This window comes from Haemaphysalis longicornis, unplaced genomic scaffold (assembly GCF_048455015.1).
Source record: "Haemaphysalis longicornis isolate Haplotype H1 unplaced genomic scaffold, Haemaphysalis longicornis Haplotype H1 scaffold_4, whole genome shotgun sequence".
Lineage (NCBI taxonomy): Eukaryota > Metazoa > Arthropoda > Arachnida > Ixodida > Ixodidae > Haemaphysalis > Haemaphysalis longicornis.
Genome location: NW_027526361.1, coordinates 25,926,409 through 25,945,283, shown reverse-complemented (window position 1 = coordinate 25,945,283; position 18,875 = coordinate 25,926,409). Strand labels below are relative to the sequence as shown.

The 18,875-nt window shown below is 48.2% G+C and overlaps 2 protein-coding genes across 6 annotated transcripts in view; one reads left to right on the top strand and one right to left on the bottom strand.

Moving 5' to 3' along the window:
- Positions 1-1,191: 1,191 nt before the first annotated feature.
- On the bottom strand, positions 1,192-14,864 carry LOC144178380 (uncharacterized). 3 transcript variants are annotated; one of them, XM_077706178.1, is made up of 3 exons: positions 14,727-14,864; positions 5,632-5,747; positions 1,192-1,788 (listed from the first exon to the last, which is right to left on the bottom strand). In XM_077706178.1, the coding sequence occupies exons 1-3, from the start codon at positions 14,731-14,733 to the stop codon at positions 1,615-1,617; spliced, it is 297 nt and encodes a 98-aa protein (XP_077562304.1). In that variant the 5' UTR covers positions 14,734-14,864; the 3' UTR covers positions 1,192-1,614. The 3 variants fall into 3 exon arrangements, with proteins under 3 accessions (XP_077562304.1, XP_077562301.1, XP_077562302.1); XM_077706175.1 differs by lacking the exon at positions 14,727-14,864 and adding an exon at positions 13,401-13,806; XM_077706176.1 differs by lacking the exon at positions 14,727-14,864 and adding an exon at positions 12,698-12,910.
- Positions 14,097-18,875, top strand: part of Ics (ras suppressor protein 1) — a 60,900-nt gene continuing 56,121 nt past the window's right edge. Inside the window, exon 1 of one of the 3 annotated variants that reach the window (XM_077706172.1) lies at positions 14,097-14,211. The gene's annotated coding sequence lies outside the window, so the exon portion shown is untranslated. Of the gene's footprint in view, positions 14,212-14,234; positions 14,347-18,546; positions 18,672-18,875 lie in introns of those variants that run through there. The other 2 variants (XM_077706174.1, XM_077706173.1) reach the window with 2 other exon arrangements.

The window sequence follows — 18,875 nt, the reverse complement described above, 5'->3', positions numbered from 1 at the left end:
CTCAGATTTGCCCCCTGACCCCTTAAATGCAGCGATTGGTCATGCAGCTTCGTCGTTGCAAAGGGCGCACATTCCTACATAGTTTGCTCCTGGATTAGTTTAAGCAGTCCACCCTGCTTGTTCACACTGTTGTCGCAAACGTCGGAAGGCCTCTATATAATGACGTAATTTGACCTCTCGACCAACCGAATTATGTATCGTTTCTTAAGCTTACATAATGCCTGGTGCGTCTGTAGTCTGAAAATGGTATGACGTGTACGCCGATGAGCTAAGGGAACTTGGCGCTAAGAATGGCCTTATTTCAGAGTACAATTTTTACAACAAACGCGTTGTAAACAAGACCCATCTCCTCTGGTTACGCTGCTGGGCTACTGACAACGTTGGGGTCTTTCCCCAATACATTCACCCTCTGTTAACGTCTAGTCTTCGACAACATCGACGCGAATCAGTGCAAGCACAACGGGGAAATGTGTGTGCGTGCGTGCGTGTGCGTGTGCGTGTGCGTGTGCGTGCTTGCGTGCGTGCGTGCGTGTGTGTGTGTGTGTGTGTGTGTGTGCGTGCGTGCGTGCGTGTGTGTGTGTGTGTGCGTAGGGGGGTTACAATGATAATACATAAAATCAACGCTAATTGCTTAAATTATGATTATAAATTTAAATTTAATACCCGCCAACCATGTAGACTAAGAAAAATTAGCAGTGGCTTAGCTCGGCTATGCCAGGATATACGTAGCGTGAGCTAAAGTTCAGCTGGTATTCTTAGCCTTCCTCGTTGTCTAGGATTAGCTAGATTATCGTGCTTACTGCTGCTTCAACGACGCACACACGGTATACGCCTTATGTGACGCATGTATATTTATCAAGCGGCTCCGGTGCAGCGTCACCAATCACCCCAGAGCTAAGATGGTTCCACAGGTGCACGCCGGTGTTGCTGCGACGCACGAGCCATCGGTTCCACACCCGGCCACCCCTCGCATGATCATCAAGTGGACCTGGCCGCCATGTGCGGAACGGATGTCGGCGAAGACGCTGGGCGCGTGGGGTGTGTGAGAGACGCCGGGCAGGGAGCAACGTTCTGTGCGCCGTGTGACGTCACTGCTCCTCGCGCATGCGCCGCACGGCTTTCCAGGAGCCACACGAAACTGCTCAATTTCGGTCAGTGTAGCTTACGCTACAAAACAAATAGAAGGAATAGCAAGCGCAGCTACGTCCGTCTTTATTATATTTGTGCGGGTGGTTGATTTACACACACACTAAATCTTTTCTGCTTTGAGGGCCGACCACTGAAAGCAGAACAAAAAAAAAGTATATAAGTCGATCCCGCATATATCGAACCCAGATATATCGAATTATTCCATTTATCGAACAGTCCAAACATCCCGTTGTAAAATTTATGCAAAGGAAAATATTTTATATATCGAATTATCGATATATCGAGCTATTTTGCTATCCCCTTAGAGTTCGATATATCCGTGATCGACTTATGGGCATAACTGCTCCTGCCATGCGAACACGCACGTCGGCTTAACGGGCGCCAACTACATACACTCCGAGATGACCAGCTATACATGGACGGAGAGGTGGTCTTCTTGACTACCAGGCATCGCAGCCATGTCGGTCAGGGCCTGAAGTTGACCGGGTAGACAGGCTGGAACCTCTGGTAGTACCAGGGCGGAGGGAACACGTTGTCCTTTGGGTACGCGTACCCCTGGCGGTCTTCCTTGCGGAAGATGCACCGGCCGTGCCAGCACGTCAGGCTCCCGCAGCAAGGGTAGCTGCGCTGGATGCCGCACTGCGGAGGATACACACAGCCGGCGAGTTATTGGCTGCGGAAACACTCAGATCGCAAATGCGATGAGCACGCACTCACTCACTCACTCACTCACTCACTCACTCACTCACTCACTCACTCACTCACTCACTCACTCACTCACTCACTCACTCACTCACTCACTCACTCACTCACTCACTCACTCACTCACTCACTCACTCACTCACTCACTCACTCACTCACTCACTCACTCACTCACTCACTCACTCACTCACTCACTCACTCACTCACTCACTCACTCACTCACTCACTCACTCACTCACTCACTCACTCACTCACTCACTCACTCACTCACTCACTCACTCACTCACTCACTCACTCACTCACTCACTCACTCACTCACTCACTCACTCACTCACTCACTCACTCACTCACTCACTCACTCACTCACTCACTCACTCACTCACTCACTCACTCACTCACTCACTCACTCACTCACTCACTCACTCGCACTGGAAGAAGAGCCCAAGAATGATAATAGTATTAAAAACCCCTCTCAGATGTGGCTTACTGTTATCAGAGCTCTGTCTACGTGTCGTGGGGAAGCCAAATGCCGAGGTTTTACATCCCCCCCCAACATTTCTTTAACGTACCGTTGCACCCGCCCCCCCTTAAGCTCACTCGCCTATTTCACCTACAAAGGGTGCAGAACTCAGCTAACAAGGCCAAGGCGTCAAATCTATACGCGCAATAAAAGACGCGGGCGACTGTTGGGGAATTTCATAAAGAAAGCCAGAATCTCTCTATTATTTGCTCAAAGTTGAGTTTTCTCAAATGCCAACTTGATGTCTGGTGAGTTGCTTGAAATGTCTGGTGAGCATTGAAATGGGATTGCTGGTGAAAAAAAATTAAAAGTTGTTTCAGTAAGGGTAATGAGCGGGGGAGCCTTTGTTACTTTCTATTATGTCATTTTCTATTTTTTCTCTTTTTTTTCTTTTTTTACGCTCCCGTTTCCGTGCCGCTAGCACTTGCAGTTTAGCAACCACTTCACGGCCAACGGACGCACATTGGGCTTGACGTCGTTTACGCTATTGTTTTGCTCGACGAGCGCGACGCTGAGTATCGATGTCGAGTGAAGTGCTTGGTCCCTGCATTCTCTGGTGGTGGTGGTGGTGGTTGTTTTGTTGGATCAGGTGGCATTAGCCTGTCAATGTGTGCTGGCAATTGCTCCGCCCGAGCGCTGCCTAACGAGTAAATATTATGGTCTTTTCACCACGACTCCGCCAGTTCCGTCTCCTGAAGGAAGCTTAGTAGAAGTCGCGACACGTCTCTGCGCAGCATCCAATGTACCCTTGGGAAGACGATGTTGTCCAGAGTGGTGCGTCGGGCGGCCAACTTTCGCATCGCTTAGAGCATTGCAGTCCACTCGACATCATGCTCAACACATTACGTAGTGGTGCACATCCCCTAGCACTGCACATGACGAAGACAGAGGGGTTGCACGAGGCCCACTTTCTATAACCAAGCTGTTGCCTTCGCTGAGCCCGTTGAGATGCGGTACAGCAAGGTTGCCTCCGATCTTGTAAGTCCCTTTGTGACGCAAGGCTGATGACGAGGATCTCCCAAGGACTTCAAATGCGGTACAGCAATACGCTGCAAAAGCTCGCGGAGATAAGGCCACGTAATCTAGAACACGGCTATATATTCTTTAGCCTCCTCTCCGTACTGTCGTACTCCGCATCCTGTGCAGCTAGCACGCTCACTCTCCACTGGCATGATATTGCAGCCGCTGCCCATGGCCCGCCCGACGCGCATGGACATCGCCTGGCAACGCTTTCTTGCTTGTGCGGCTTCCTGTCGCTCCATGAACTTGATTGAGAGGCTTCGCACTTTGACAGAAGGACAGGCGCGATTTTACGAGGGGGGAACCTGGCGCTCACGCGCAGAAAAAAAAAACACAAAGGATATCCTCGAAGCTCTTATTACAAATGCTACGGTGCGACCCTTCGTGGTCAGAAGTAGGTATTAAACTGGCGCAGCATAGTTTAGCTGGCTGGTTCCCTGTCAATTTTGTGTGGATCCCACTTCTAGGGTTGAAAAAGAGACAATCTAACCATCTATAAGGAAGTGGCCACGGGAAGTCGTGTCAACGGTATTTGGTTTTTGGGATGAAGTTGCTCATAAATCAGTTCTATCCAAGCCTTTTGCGTGCCTGGATTCCAAGCACTACTTTAGCGTATTGCAAAAAGCCAACTGCTTGTTGGCTTTTACTAATTTTACTTTTACTAACTTTTACTAACTTTTACTAACTTTACTAGACGCTCTACTAACTTGGATTAACTGCGTTCAACCACGGCAAATTTATACTTAAGATGTGTGTCACCTCCAGGTCGTGTGCTCAAAAGCTTCGCTGGTAGTACACCTTCGCAAAGTGGAATTGCACATTGTTTTTTCCCTCTGTCTTCGTTCCAATTACGCGATCTAAAAACAGTGGGGTTAACTTTTAACAAAATGGGGTTTTTTTTTAAATAAAAGCTGTATGCCGATGCCCCTAGCGGATAAATCGTTTCAGCAGTTTGTAGACAATAGCAGAAAGAATGCACTTTGCGGAAAGCCAACTTCCTCGCCAATGCTTTGTAGCTCAGAACTCTCAATTTAATGCAGATACATTGAAAAAGGTCACACTGTAATCATGTGGCTAAGACTTCTTTATCCCTACACCGAGTTTCTTTTACTTGTCATAACTGTCAGTTTATCGTGCAGTCGAAAGTTATCGCAAATTGCAAATGATCGTTTGCTGTAAATACTTGGGCTTATACGGCGAGAGTATGGTTCCAGAAAACGACCGTACAACACCTGTTTTACAGAAACTATCCCTAATTGTATGAAGTTTGATTTTCTCAGACGGCTAACATAACAGTGGGAAATATTGTCTCAGCAGGAGTAACTATCAGTCGCTGCTTTAATGCAAATAACATAAAGCCGCCACTTTTAATTCCTTCCAACCGCACCACACACTCACCGTGAATCGGACAGCCCCATATTTGCTTTATGAGATAAAACTGCATTCCTTGCAAGTTTCATTCAACTGATCAACTGAGAAGCCTGCTAAATCCCAAGTTACAAGCACTCATGTTTTACTTTCTTCACTTGTTTGTACTGCGACCCGGACAATCGTGTTTCGTGCCGTGCCTTCGCTCAGCCTCGCCGTACAATCACGCTCATATCATGGAGTAAGGCAATTTTTTTTTCTCCGTATCGGCTGAGAAGCACGATAAGATCTCGTTTTACTTTAGCTCTGCTTCTGGCTTCCGGCCTGCTCGAGAGATCACCGAGAAAGGACATGCGAAGACGCATGGCTCTCGATTCGAACTTTGAAATATCAGCACCCTGAAAAAGCGCCCTACACGCATACGCGTGTGCTGTCACGAAGCCAAAGACGACGCAGTTGTTTTGAAGGAAAAACAAGTTTCTTGGAGCGAACTTTTGCTCCCCTAACAACTCAAAGAATACAGAGGCGGCGAAGCAGCAGTCAACAAAGTGACGTGCGCGGGCCAGTGTCGGCGAATCGAATACCGCGGCGTCTGGTCTGCGGGCATTTATCTCACGGCGCGAGTGTTTCTCGAACCGTCGAATTGCATCCAGAACACTGTAGATCAAAGATTATTATTCTAGGCTGTTGACGTTTGTTCGAACCACTCTCCCTATAAAAGGAGATAATATGTGTTGCATGGTGAATGGAACACGCGCTTCCCATGGCCCACGGATAACACAGATAATACAGTCCGGCGCAGCCGGTCGGCAAAAACAAAACATAAATAAACAAAGCCAATGCATGGTTCGCGGCAATATAGTACTGCGTACCTCTTGGTACCAAGACCTGCAGGCGGGTTCTCCTGGAGGGTACTGTCCATCAGTTGCATGCCACAGGATTGAAAACAGGATACATGAAGCTAGGAGGAACGCCTTTGGGCTGCGGTCTGAAAAGAAAAGAACCGCCACATTGGCTCACTAAGCGCATATTTCGTTCAGTTTCCCCTGCCAAAAAATTAAGCGGGATGCTTACAACTTTCTAAGATTGTGAAAGCGAAGTGTATATAGTTGGACGTTCTATTGATATGGTGTGGAACTTTTTGCTGAATAATCTTGACGGGGGAAAAAAATTGCCGCAGCTTGCACTAGCGATGCAAGGCTGGAGAAACAGCAGAGCTGGCGGCCTCTCTCCCTCCGTCGACGCCGCTGTACACGAGCCTTTATACAATGAGCTGCGCAGTGACGTCACGACTTGACGGCGACGGTGACCAGGCTAGCGAAGCGAGCGCGAAGCTAGGCAACGCTAGGCAACTCGAGGTTTTATGGTGTGACGCACAGATAACGCTCGGCTTAAAGGGACCCTAAAACTTTTTTCAATTTTTTTAAAATATTAAATGCTTGCAGAACGTAGTAATACAACACACTTAGTACTTATATTAGGGGGTCGCAAATTACAGCAGCGAAACTACTGCGCTATACCCATCAGATAACTTGCAAACTCGCTCAAAAGATTTTTCTCTCTTTCCCTCTCTTGACGTTCTTCGACGGCCCGAATTACGTCAATGAGGCCATGTAGCGGCTGTTGGCCGGTTTTCCTTCCGTTGCAGCAATGAACGCTTTTCGATAGCAACTTTAAAAAATAAAGCCACAAAAACAAACCAGAAATGGAAGCCGTATCTGGTGCGACGAGCAAATCACACAGTGCCGTTCCGTGCTGGCGATAACAATAGCTTTCGCAGTGCTTCCAGACGTGAAGGAATGAGTGAAAGCGCTTATCTAAAGTGTTGCAGGGTCTCTTTAAACAGCTCTGCTGTTAAAAAGCGCCCCAAAACACGGACGAAGAAAGAGGCAGACGACAGGCAGGACGCAGAAGAGGAGGCAGAGTTTTTTTTTTTTTTTTAACTTCGAGTTTTTGCCACGCGGCATATGAGAGGCGGTAAAAGATGGGAGGAGGGAAGAAGTTCAGAGTATTTTTCGTCAAGATGAATCATTACGAATGTGCCCAACTTTCCGTTCCGCTGCAATACATTTCTTTCTGCTGAACTTTGCGGCCGCGCCCGTCACCATTGTGCCAGTCCCCTGGGCAGCACTCTCCGGAGCTCGTTCCACTCACCCGCCATCACCAGGAGCCACCTATTCATCCGTGCGGGTATCTTTACCTCTCAAGGCGGCTCGTTTTGCGCGTGCTGCAGCAGCCTCATAAGAGATCTCCAGGGGGTCAAAATTAATCCGGAGCCCTCCACTACGGCGCGCCTCATCGCCTACGTTGCGTCGGCGCGTTAAATACTACAATCAATCAATCAATTCGATCGGCGCGTATTCTAGCCACGCCCTAGCGTATAGTGGCCGAGTTGACGCACTTTGGCTGCTCCTTTTGCAGCCTCGGGCAAGCGGGGGCTTATTTACTTGTCTGCGGGCAATGAAATGCGCAGTGCTTGTGTTACGCCCGCCGGAAGTTACCGAGAGGTCAAATTTCAGCTGCACAGCCCTCACGGTGCGATTTCCCAGTAGAAAACTGAGAGGCGCTCGCCACAGTTGAGCACGATGAGGCAACGCATAAGCGACTGTCAGTTGGCGCGAAGCTGCTCATATTGAACTGAGTGGCGGAGGCCGGCTAGTTGGTACGTACGGCGCTTAGGTTGGACGCTCGTATAACATTACTAGCATTTTACCCGACTCTGTGCACACTTTTAAAAGAAAAAAAAACACGTTAGAAGCACGTTCGTCTGGCCCGATGCGACAAAACAAAAGAATAACTAATACAACGATAAGAACGGGGACGCGGGTTCGATTCCCGGCAGCGGCGGCCGCTTTTCTGATGGAGGCGAAAAGCAAAAACGCCTGTTCGAGCTTTCGGCGCACGTTAAAGATCCCCAGGCGGTCAATATTAATCCGGAGCCCCCCACTACGGCGCGCCTCAACGCCTGTGTAGCGTCGGCGCGTTAACCTCATAGTCAGCTTACAAAAACCAAGCTCGCACACGTGTTCTTAAAGTTGGTTTCACTTCTAAGCACAAATGCATTGGTAGAAAGACATTGTTTAGAGGCCATGTAGGCAGTTCTAAAACATGAGGGCTCTAGGACCTGATTGGCGCAAGCTTGGTCATTGTAAGCTGGCTTTCCCACGTTGCGTTTTTCAGCGCGTACGACATGAAATTCGGCATCCTAGCCACACACAGCTTCTCTCTAAAAACTGAAGAAGGCATTTACACGGCGATGCGGTGTTTCTCGAATTAGGGAGTGGTCCGCAATCTGACACGCAGGTCACCAAACAGGAATAAATAGCAGGATATCAGCGTTGATAGAGTCCAGAAACCATCCTATGTTTAGGCGCAAAAATAAGATAGTTTGTTCAGCACTTTCTGCCTGTTTGTCTCTTTCAGACTTAGTCTGCATACAGGCGCTGAGAAATGGGACATATTAAAACAGTGCGCAATGCTCCGTTGTGTTGGTCTGAGGCCCGAGCTGCTTCACCCTCAAGTGAGGTCGAGCCGGTAATGGTTGTTCCAGAAACAGGGCAATTGTAACACGCGGGTTATGCAGCTTAGCACCAATACCCGTGTTCGATTCCCGGCGGACCCAGTTTCGCTTGCTGGGGGGAAAAACGAAATGGCGCGTGAACGAGATAGACTGATTATTACGACCCTCACGGTGGGCGTGGTGGTGATAAGGCGCCGCGCTGCCGAGCACGAAGTCATCGGTTCGATTTCCAAACGTGACATATGTGTTTTTAAAGACAATAGTATTCCTTGGACTACTAAATGCGAAAATGTCTGTCTGTCCGTCCATCCGTCCGTCCGTCCGTCCGTCCGTCCGTCCGTCCGTCCGTCCGTCCGTCAATTCAGCCACTCAGCCAAAAGATAAAACAATTCTTGAACGACAGGTTTATATAGGCAAAACATTTTCAATCTAATCAATCTGGTGGTAATGTTCTTGCCAACATTGTCTAGAAAAACGAAAACATTAAGCATATTTGAGTCAAAACATCATTCTATAAGTGATACTGTCAGTGTTCTTTTAATTGAAAATGCGATTGAGCATGGTGAACTGAAACAAACAGCCATGTTGACCAGGCCTCTTCCCCGTTTTGTTCAGGCTATCTTTGCTGGCTGCATTTTATTCATCCCAGCTGAAAGGTCGCTGCATGCTCCGTTCCCGGTATCTGCCGCATCTCTGCCTCCCGCTTCGGATTCTACAACAGGATCACCGCACGTGCCGCACAACTGCCCACGTCTGGACCACTACGTGGCTCTGCGTACCGTGACGTCACCGAAGACTGTGGCTATAAATCCCGGACTTCACCAGTTCTTCATCAGTGCGCATGGCGAACTGAAACCAACAGCCGTGTTGACCAGGTCTATTCCTCTTTTTGTTCAGGTTAGTTGTGCACACTGCGGTGTAAAAACCAGTAATAGGGTCATTATTATTGTGCCATGCCCACGTACTTGTTTGTGCATTGTAAGCGACTGTTACCATGTTTGCAAACTACTTCTTTGCGGGGATGTTGAGTCAAACCCTGGTCCAACCATAGCTGACGTTTTGGACGGTCAAAAGGTCATTCTTACATGCATAGACGAGATTAAATCTCAACAAGCTGCGACGGAAACTACGTTGCAAGCCCTTTGCTCAAAAGTTAATGAAGTTGAGAAGCTTCTGCGGGGCTTGGTTTCTTCAACATCCCAATTTTAAGGTGTAAGATCCAGTCCAACATCCCTTGAATCTTCTGTTGCGGACCAGTCTGAAAAACTAGTTGACATCGAAGACGAAGCCGCCGGTCAAACTTAGTTGTGTATGGTCTTGCGGAAGAAAAAGGTGAAACGAAGAGCTATTAAAAAAGAAGGTACTGGATGGGATGACGCGTTCGAAAAACAGCTTAAGGTAGAGTGCCACTCGACTGGTAGAATTAGCAGACTTAAGAAACGGTTAGGAAACCGCCCAGTCATCCTGTTCCTGCAGGATTATAACGAAAAACAAGCCATTTTGAAAAATGCAAAAGGAAAAAACGTAAAGGCAGCAACATATTCATTTCAAATGATTACTCTAGACTTACACTTTAAAAGCGCAAACGGTTGTGCGAGAGTGCGAAGGCTGATAAAGACAGTGGAAAGAAGGTACACCTCGTTAACAAAAAAGCTGTGCATCAACGACGACACTTTTGTATGGGATTTTTGTAGAAACTTGCAAGCACAGATTCCGCCCGTGAGCACAACTCCGCAGCATCCATGACAATGCCCTATCCCCTCACAACCCTGCTTGCGTCTCCTGAATATAAATGCAAGAAGCATCATTAACAAAACCACCGAGCTCGAGAGTATTTTACTAACTCACGACCCCCATGCAACTATCGTAACAGAAACATGGCTTCACAGGGACATTATCGACGAAGATGTAGTGCCGAGTTCCTGCAAGGTGTATCGAAGAGACCGACCGTCGCATGGCGGGGGCGTCTACATTATTTTAAAGAAGGATATACCGGTTGCAGTACTTGACCAAATTGAAGATTACGAAAGCTTCTGTGTCCAGATAGGTTGTTTTGGTAATAAGCTAATTATTTTCGCTGTGTATCGAGCTCCCTCTTCAAACCCGGATTTCTTGCCTAAACTTTATGATAATGCTATTAAGTTCTCCAAAAATCGCTCGTTAATTGCCGGTGATTTTAATTTGCCTAGCATTAATTGGTCAAAACTGCTCACCCGTCGTCGACGGTCGTGGCCTCGTCTGCTGGACTTGTACCTGGCGGTGCGGACCTCGCCTTCGGAACTACGCCCACGGAGTGTGCACCATCCCACTTCCCCTTCCACCTCTATGACGGTGCTAAACACCTTACAACTGCGTCACCTGCTTCCAAAACATCGATTACAGCCATCGTCATTTCTGGCCTCATCATGCGCTGATCAGGGCATACTACTTAATGACCTGCTGTGCAGTATGAACATTCGACAGGAATACCTCAGGCCAACCTGAAGCAGGGCTCTGCGCGCCAAAGTTAATGTAGTTATCCGTGAATTTTAATTATCAAGATAATAAAACTGAATCTGATTCGCTTGGAGCACCGTGTCTCTCTTGCTTTACGCGGAGCAGGGCATTTCGCTTTGACTTTGCCCATTGAGGTATTGGTGTGAGGACCCTCATTATTGTTTGTGTATGAGCTGTACTAAAGACGATAGTCTTTCTTGGGCTACTTAAACGCCGAAATTTTGGTCTGTCGGTATGGTATGGTATGTCTGTCTGTCTGTCTGTCTGTCTGTCTGTCTGTCTGTGACTCGCTTCAGCCACCTGGCCAAAGCGTAACAGAAACTGCGCAATAGTCTTATATACCCACAGCCAAATCTAAACTTCTAATTCCGGTGTAATGTTCGTACTTGTCAACATTGTTGAACTAGAACCAGAGATTACGCAAATATAAGTGCGAAAATCAATACCTGAGTGATATTTGCAGTGTTGCACTATTTGAAAATTTTCGGATGGTTGGTTTTTGCATTGTAAATAAAGTACTAGATCAACTGCAGAAAACCATCGCCTGCTGTTGCCCGCGCTACCCGGCGGCATTCAAAACAATCAAACGGCAACAGTAACGAAAGGTTCCCTAGATAGCTTCCACGTTCCGCTTGGAACGCTCGTAGAATAGGACATCCTGGTTCTATAAACGTTGTAGTAGCGTGACTCGATACATGCGCGTCTCCGCAGTACGGCAGCGCTGACATCGAGGCACCCGACTTGGAGCACTGGAACGCGGTAAATTTAAACTGACTTGAGCAAACATCTAGCGTCTTATCTTGGGAGGAACGCGACGGGAGAGGAACAGCATGAGAGGTAAGCGGGAAAGAGAAGGGAGGCATTTACTTGCCAGGGCCGCCAGTCGACTATCGTCTTTCGTCAACATTTGCTACGAAAGGAGCAGTTTTTCAGACGATCGCGTTTTTTCAAGCCCTACAATTCGTGGCTTACGCTTGTTATCCAGAAAATACGAGAATAGCAAGAAGAAATTTTAGTTTGCGTCTTGAGGGTGCCCAGCGTGATCTCGCTGGCTGGGGCGCGGTCTTTTAGTGCTATTTCCCGCCCCGTAGTGGCGAAATTGGGGAACTACCGAAACCAATACAATATCGGAAATGTTCGCAGCGACTACTCAGGGCTGTGAAACCGGAACAGGTGCCACTTAGTAAACGAATTTATTGACACACACGTTTGTGTGAGCTGGGCCGTAAAGGGATAAAAAATTAGCAATGGCTTACCTCGGCTATGCCAGGATATATACGTAGCGTGAGTTAAGGTTCAGCAGGAAATTCTGAGTTTTCCTGTTTGTCTAATAGATTTATTATCATGCTTACTGCTGCTTCAATGACACACACACGGTATACGCATTCTGTGACACATGTATATTTATCAAGCGGCTCCGGCGCAGCGTCACCAATCGCCCCAGAGCTAAGCTGGTTCCACAGGCGCACGTCGGTGTTGTCGCGACGCACGAGCCATCGGTTCCACACCCGGCCACCCCTCGTATGATCATCAAATGGACCGGGCCGCCACGTGTGGACCCGAGGTCGGCGAAGACTGGGCGTGTGGTGGGCGTGAGAGACGCCGGTCAGCGAGCAACATTCTGTGCGCCGTGTGACGTCACTGCTCCTCGCACGTGCGCAGCACGGCTCTCCAGGAGCCACGTGAAACTTCTCAACCTCGGCCAGTGTAGCTCACGCTACAAAATCACCATTCGACACTGCTAGGTAGTTTGCTTTGAACAAGTGCACGTTGCTGTAAAGAGGAAGTAAACAAAGCTTGATGAGAGCCCGCCTTTGTTTTGACGAAGGAGCGTTGTGCACGATGAGATGTCAGTCTCCGCTCGCGTGCAACCATGGCATGCACGGCACTCGTACGGGAACGCGCGGTTGGGTTTTACTCACTTCTCATGTCGGCGTAACTTGGCAAGCTCCCAGCACCGCGCCGGTAACAGCGAGAAAAATCCACTTTTTTCCCCCCACAAACCGTTCGTCGTGGCCGGAAGACGAAACGTTCGAAGCGGCGAACGTCAAAAGGACGTTTAGACAGCGTTCACTGCCGGCGATGCTGCGCCGTTCTCTCTCTGTTGCATCCTGGACGTGCCATACTGACTCGCGAGAACGCGCCGCGGCTTCGGTATAGCATTTCTCCTCACGTAAGCGGAGCTCCATGTGCTGACACAGGTAAACGCGGTGGCGAAAGATGTAAACGCCTGTCCCCGACTCCCCCTTCCCCCCACCGCTTTTTTTTTTCGTCTTTTATTCAAGCGTTTCATAAAAAAAAATTCTCCTTCATCTTCTGTTCGATATGAAGTTAAAGCCAAGTGCAAGCGGTAAGTATTTATAGCCATCACGTAAAGCTGAATATTTGCAGAATGCGTCTGGCAAGCCATGCGTAAAAAGAGCGATTCAGGAAAAGAGCTGAGGAGGAACAAATTTAAAAAAGAGTTAACCAGCGGATTGTTTCGAACATAAAGAAGTAGGACGTAAACGAAAAGTCGAGGTCCGTGCACACATCCCTCTGGTATGTAAATAGCTATCGAGAGATTCGCCTCTTTCAATAACGCCACTTGTCCCGCGTTAAGGAAGCAAACATTTGCTCGCTTACCGTGATGCGTGTTGCGTGTCAGCGCCATCCAGGCCGAAACTTCGACGTCAGTAGCATGTCGCGCACTTTCACGCCGCTGTTTGTCACGACTTCGGTGCCAGACGTCCCGCAGCTATACGAAACTTTGCTGCGGAAGCTTGAGCGTAAACACGACAGTGCACGCGCTTGCGTCATGCACGCATCGCGGCCTAATGGCTCCCGGCCGGCAGGAAAAAAAACTAACGAGACCGGTGCGGAAACAGGGGTCGCCGGCGCGTCTCGCTCGCCTTTTGTGCGCGACCGAAGCGGCAGCGCCCCGTGGCCTCTGACAGTTGACGGAGTGCACGGCCCGTGTACGGGCGTTCGCCGAATGCCGACGAAACACGGAAACCAAGGTCGCACAGGAGCGTCACTATCGAATTATATCGCCTCCCGATACGGGATGAACTGTGTAATAAAGAAACAAACCGCAAGACGCTAAAAGCAGGATAGCTTGGAGGTTGTATGATATAAAGAGAGCAAAAGAGAGATAGACACCACATTCAGTTATGTCGCTGCTCTGACGCGTCTTCCCGGATGCACAAAGTTCACGGTGGTTAGTAGGGGAGTAAACCTTTGTACCGTAACGTAAGCAAGCTTCCACCACGACGATGCTTCCCCAAGTCGACTTGGTCGGGCACGTTGTACAGCGCCTTTTTTTTTTTTTTTCTCTTTCTCTCTCTCGTCGCGGTCGGCGCATCACATCGCAGCGCATCATTGTGCTTCCTGTTAACGCCCCAACGCTCCGTGCTCGTTGCTGGTAGACGACGGAGTAGCAAGTTCTTCAGTTTCGGTAAGCCTTAAAGGGTGCATAACAGCCATTGCACGGGGCCCCCTGTCGACATCGTGGTTTCGTTTTTCATTCTATATATGTACCAGCGCTCGTAGACGCAACTGCCTCGTCTAAAATCCACTTCATCTTCATTCCGTAAGTAGAGTGAGCATTCCAGCAGTAAGTTTTTGCGACAGAATACAATATCTCTTCAAATTAAACTTTCTAGCTGCCTGCATGCGCTTGTTTTATCGTCCTACTGCATGCCCACAGGTCACGGCTCGCAGTTCGTAGGCCCCTGGGTATCCAACCAGCAGGAGTAGGGCGCGTAAGTCCTCACGCTTGAATTTCCTCTTGACACCGGACTGGTATCGAACTGGCGACCTCGCGCTCCACATCGGTCGGTATTTTTGCCAAGTCATCACGAAACAAGTGCCTCACGTCACCAGGGTCACGTGCTAGTAGAGTGACAACGCGTGCCGGGGCCACGTTCAGGAATAGGGACTCAAAAATCGGCCTCACGGACTCGCACTTACTTGCCATGTCATACGCTGGTTAGCGGGCCTCTGCAAGAGCAAATCGAGTCCGCGCGCGTCGTTCCTCCAGCGACGACTCCCGCCAGTGCTGGTTGTTGCAGGGTTCACGCAGTCGGGCTCCCGCTCTAGTTTTCTTGGCCCTGCATCCCGTGTCGATGGCCCGACGCGCGATGCGGCGCCTATAAAAGGGACGCCACTTGGGATGCTGCGTGTTATGCTTGCCCGACCGCGGCGGATACAGAGCAGGAAGCAGCGGGTTTTCCGCGCGCCTGGCCCCTCGATACCATTCGAATCAACCTGCCGTGCCGTTTGTGTGGAAGCGTCTAGATTTAGTCATGCATAAAGCAACGGGAACGAAAATGCCGTGTTAACGAATCACGCTGTCGCTCGGATAAGCGTATACCACATGCGGAAGAGGCTCTCTGCAGGGTATGATTTTGTCAACCGAGAATGTGGGCGAAATGATGAGTAGGGGCGACCTCCTTGGCGGTTGCGAAGAATAAGCGAAACAAAGCCTGGTTCTGGTCTCTTTCGGCAAAATCTGCCTCACGCAACACTCAGTGAGCCTGCTGCATGTATACGAGGTTGTGTCTGCGTCCCTGCATACGGCAGTATCCGTAAGAGTTCAGAAACGCAACAATTACCGCGCCAACTACAACGATATATGTTGACTAAATTGGTTCCACCCAGACGTTCACACTTCATGATGCCAACGTAAACTTCCGACTTCAACGTACACGCGGTATGTGGAAACATTAGAAGGAGATACTAGATGTTGCTCCCGTTGACTGCTTCAACATGGGGGCCTCTACCTCAACGCCAGCTGACGACATTGAAAGAGCTTGAGCTTGAAGCTGAGATTTCGGTTTCAAGCTCGCAGCCCATTTTTCCACGTTGCCGCTTTTCGATCGCTTTGTGATTTTAATTGCTACGATATAACAAAAATAACGTATCTTTTAAATTAACGCACCCAAATTTGTGCCCTAAGGTTTGCGATATACACCATACTTTTACGCAATTTTTCATCCCGAACTGAACGTGTAATCGCAGCACATAACGTGTAATCGCGGCACATAAAATGCTACCTACTAATTACCTGCTAATGCTATCTACGAATTACCTACTAATGCGTAAGTCCTCTCACGCCACTTCCCCGATTTACCAACCTTACGTATTCTCGGTGCCATTGCAGGAATACGTCTCGCCGTTTCCTACCACTTTTAAAGCGATAGTATCAACTGAGCCGGAACGCCGTCCGATCGCTGCTTCTGCTTTTCCCGAGATGCAGCTGCTTTCTGGAAGGCATTTGTTTTTGTTGCTGTTGTTGTGGTTGTTGTTGTTGTTGTTGTTGTGCTAAAACAAGCACTCGGCGCTAGAACAGGGACTAAGAAACACGTAATACACAACACAGTGGATGAGACGGCACTGTGTTGAGACGGCACTGTGTTGTGTATTACGTGTTTCTTAGCCCCTGTTTTAGCGCCGAGTGATTGTTTTAGCATAAGGTACCAACTCGCCCACATCAAGCTTTTGTTGTTGTGACCTTCACGTGGGGACGGTGACGTCACCAATTTTTTTTTCGGGGCCACCAGTTATATCCTATTTTTATACTATTACCCCATCTAACGATCAGTTTATTCTTATTTTTCACACTATACTGCCCCCATGACAGGCTTCTCTGCATGCACATTTGTAATGCGAGAAAGTAAGAATTCAAGGCGGCCTGACGAGGACTGTTCTCCCTTCGGTCAATTCCTTTGTTGGCTTGTTTTTTCTCATAATTGCCCCTTGTCTGTTCTAAAGCTGTTAGCCATCTAAATTTACACTATTATAGCAATTAAATGTCTTAAACTTGCCAATTAAGCACTCTTGTGCGGGTACAAGGCGTTACACATTTCGCATTACGGACAGAGTTTGTTAGGGTACTGTCAAAAATGCTCACGCATTACAACGTCGGAAATTTCATAGTACTGTAGTTGATTGAAGTTCAGCAAATGTTAGCACCATAAAGCGCTGTACGTTATTTAGAAAAGCTTCTAGATAACTTGAGATAAGCAAGGACAACTGATTTATGTGTTTGGGGTTGTAATGAGGCAGAGCTTGAGGCGAGCTAAACGTGACGTCTGCGGGTTAAAACGATGTTAAGGTTAGTTTCCTCCAGCCGAGCTCAACCTAACAGGCTAAGCCGAGCATATGTATATCCTTATCATATCCACGATGAGCGCACAGTCGGCGCATTCAGACACCTGTTTCTTTCGCATTCGAGCCTCATTGAGCTTCCCATAGAGACAGTCGGTCTTCTTGAATTCAACTAACGGCCGCGCTATCAAACTGTCATGACGTCGAATCAGGATGCGGCAACAAGAGGTCGTGCCATTTATTCCGGGCAGGAGAAAGAGAGAGAGAGAGAAACTTTTTAATGTGGACTGGAGAGGTCAGCTCTGCAAGTGGCAGTGCATGCTACACCAGGTGGGGATGATTACAATGCAGTGAAGTGAATGTTAGAGTTTGGGAAGGCAACAGTTAGAGAGAAAACAAAGGTTAGATAAAAATGGCACGCAATAAAATGCAAGAAAAAAAACTTTAAATAAAGTTAGATAAAAAAAGTAGAGCGAATGGTGCCCAGGGAGCGCAGAGCGCCGAACAAAAGACGCTGCAGAGTTAAGCCATCTAGCCGGATCACTATGCACACGCCGCATTCCCTCTGACGTATTCACTGCCGGTGACGAACCAGCTCTGACCTCACCTCGAAGTCACATTAGTTTTCTCTGCTCAACTATTCCTTATCCTCAACATCTAGGTTACAGACCGTTTTGGCAAAACTAACCTTCGTATTTGCTGTTCAAGAGTCCCTTTTCTCTCCCGCGGACATTTACCTCTACCGGCGACAGTGCAGTGATTCTCCTGTATGCTATCGGCTAAATTCTGGCAAGCTCAGCTATGCCGGCCCTAATAACGGATGCTTATTTCTTTAGGCTTCTGATGGGAAGGGGGGGGGGGGGGGGTATCGTTCATTTATTGGGAATCCTCGATTTACCAGTACTGGACGGTCCGTGGGCAATTCGAGGACTGCCTTTGGACCGTTAGTCCCATACGAATACATGGAAAAATCGAGCGCCGGATCGCGTCTCGGGCAGTCCGCGGGCGATCCGGGACTGAAAATCGAGGAGGCCCATTAACATACTCGGGTCCAGTGCAGGACGACGGTTTCCATTGTCAACCGATATATAGACTGCCTGGCGTGTTGTGCGATGACATATTTCTAAAGCACTATTTTGGTAAAAATGTGCGAATCTGCGTTAAAACTCGAAAACTCTCTTTAATACGTGCTTTACAGTTTTCTACTCCATCTGTAGGCTCCCTTGCTTACAACACAATAATTCGGCCAATGTTAGAGTATGCAGGAATTATTTGTGATCCCTACACTCAAACATACTATAAAAATAAAACTGGAAAACATTCAAAGGAAAGTGGTCAGATTTATTTGTGATTCTTACGGCCGCATATTTATAACTGCCCATTTTCGATTCCCGGCCGCGGCGGCCGCTTTTCTGATGGAGGCGAAAGGCAAAAACGCCCGTGTGTACGAGATTTCGGCGCACGTTAAAGATCCCCAGGTGGTCAAAATTAATCCGGAGCTCTCCACTACGGCGTGCCTCATCGCCTGCGTTGCATCGGTGCGTTAATCCCCGCAATCAATCAATCAATATATAACTGCCCATTTTCACAATACCAACTTGCCAACCGTTTCAGGAAAAAAAAATCGAACATTGCATCTCAAGTTTTTCTTTCAGCCGGACTTCTATCTTTAATTTTTCGGCACGTTACAATACAATACACCCACGCTCGCTGTAGGTCACTCCGCTCAATCCACGCAACAACTGGTTCAAATACTGTTATTTGACAAGAAGCACTGTATATTGGAACAACCTCTTCAACAAAGAGGTAAGCGAAAATTCACTATAGGCTTTGGATTGCATCCGCACAGATGATGCATTTCTCTCTCTATCTCTCTTTCTTTCTTTGTGTGTGCGTATATATACGTGTGTACGCATGTGTGCGTGCGTGTGCATGTGTCGAAGGTGACTTCCGTAAGTTTTTTTTTTTCTCTCTCATCCTGCCAAGATTTTGTAACATCACAGTACTAAT

Coding starts and splice junctions, on each gene's coding strand:
- LOC144178380 (XM_077706175.1), bottom strand. CDS start 13,428: ATGGCGCTGACACGCAACACGCATCACG. Junction 5,748..13,400: donor GACACGCAACACGCATCACG/GTAAGCGAGCAA, acceptor TTTTCTTTTCAG/ACCGCAGCCCAAAGGCGTTC. Junction 1,789..5,631: donor GCAGGTCTTGGTACCAAGAG/GTACGCAGTACT, acceptor TATCCTCCGCAG/TGCGGCATCCAGCGCAGCTA.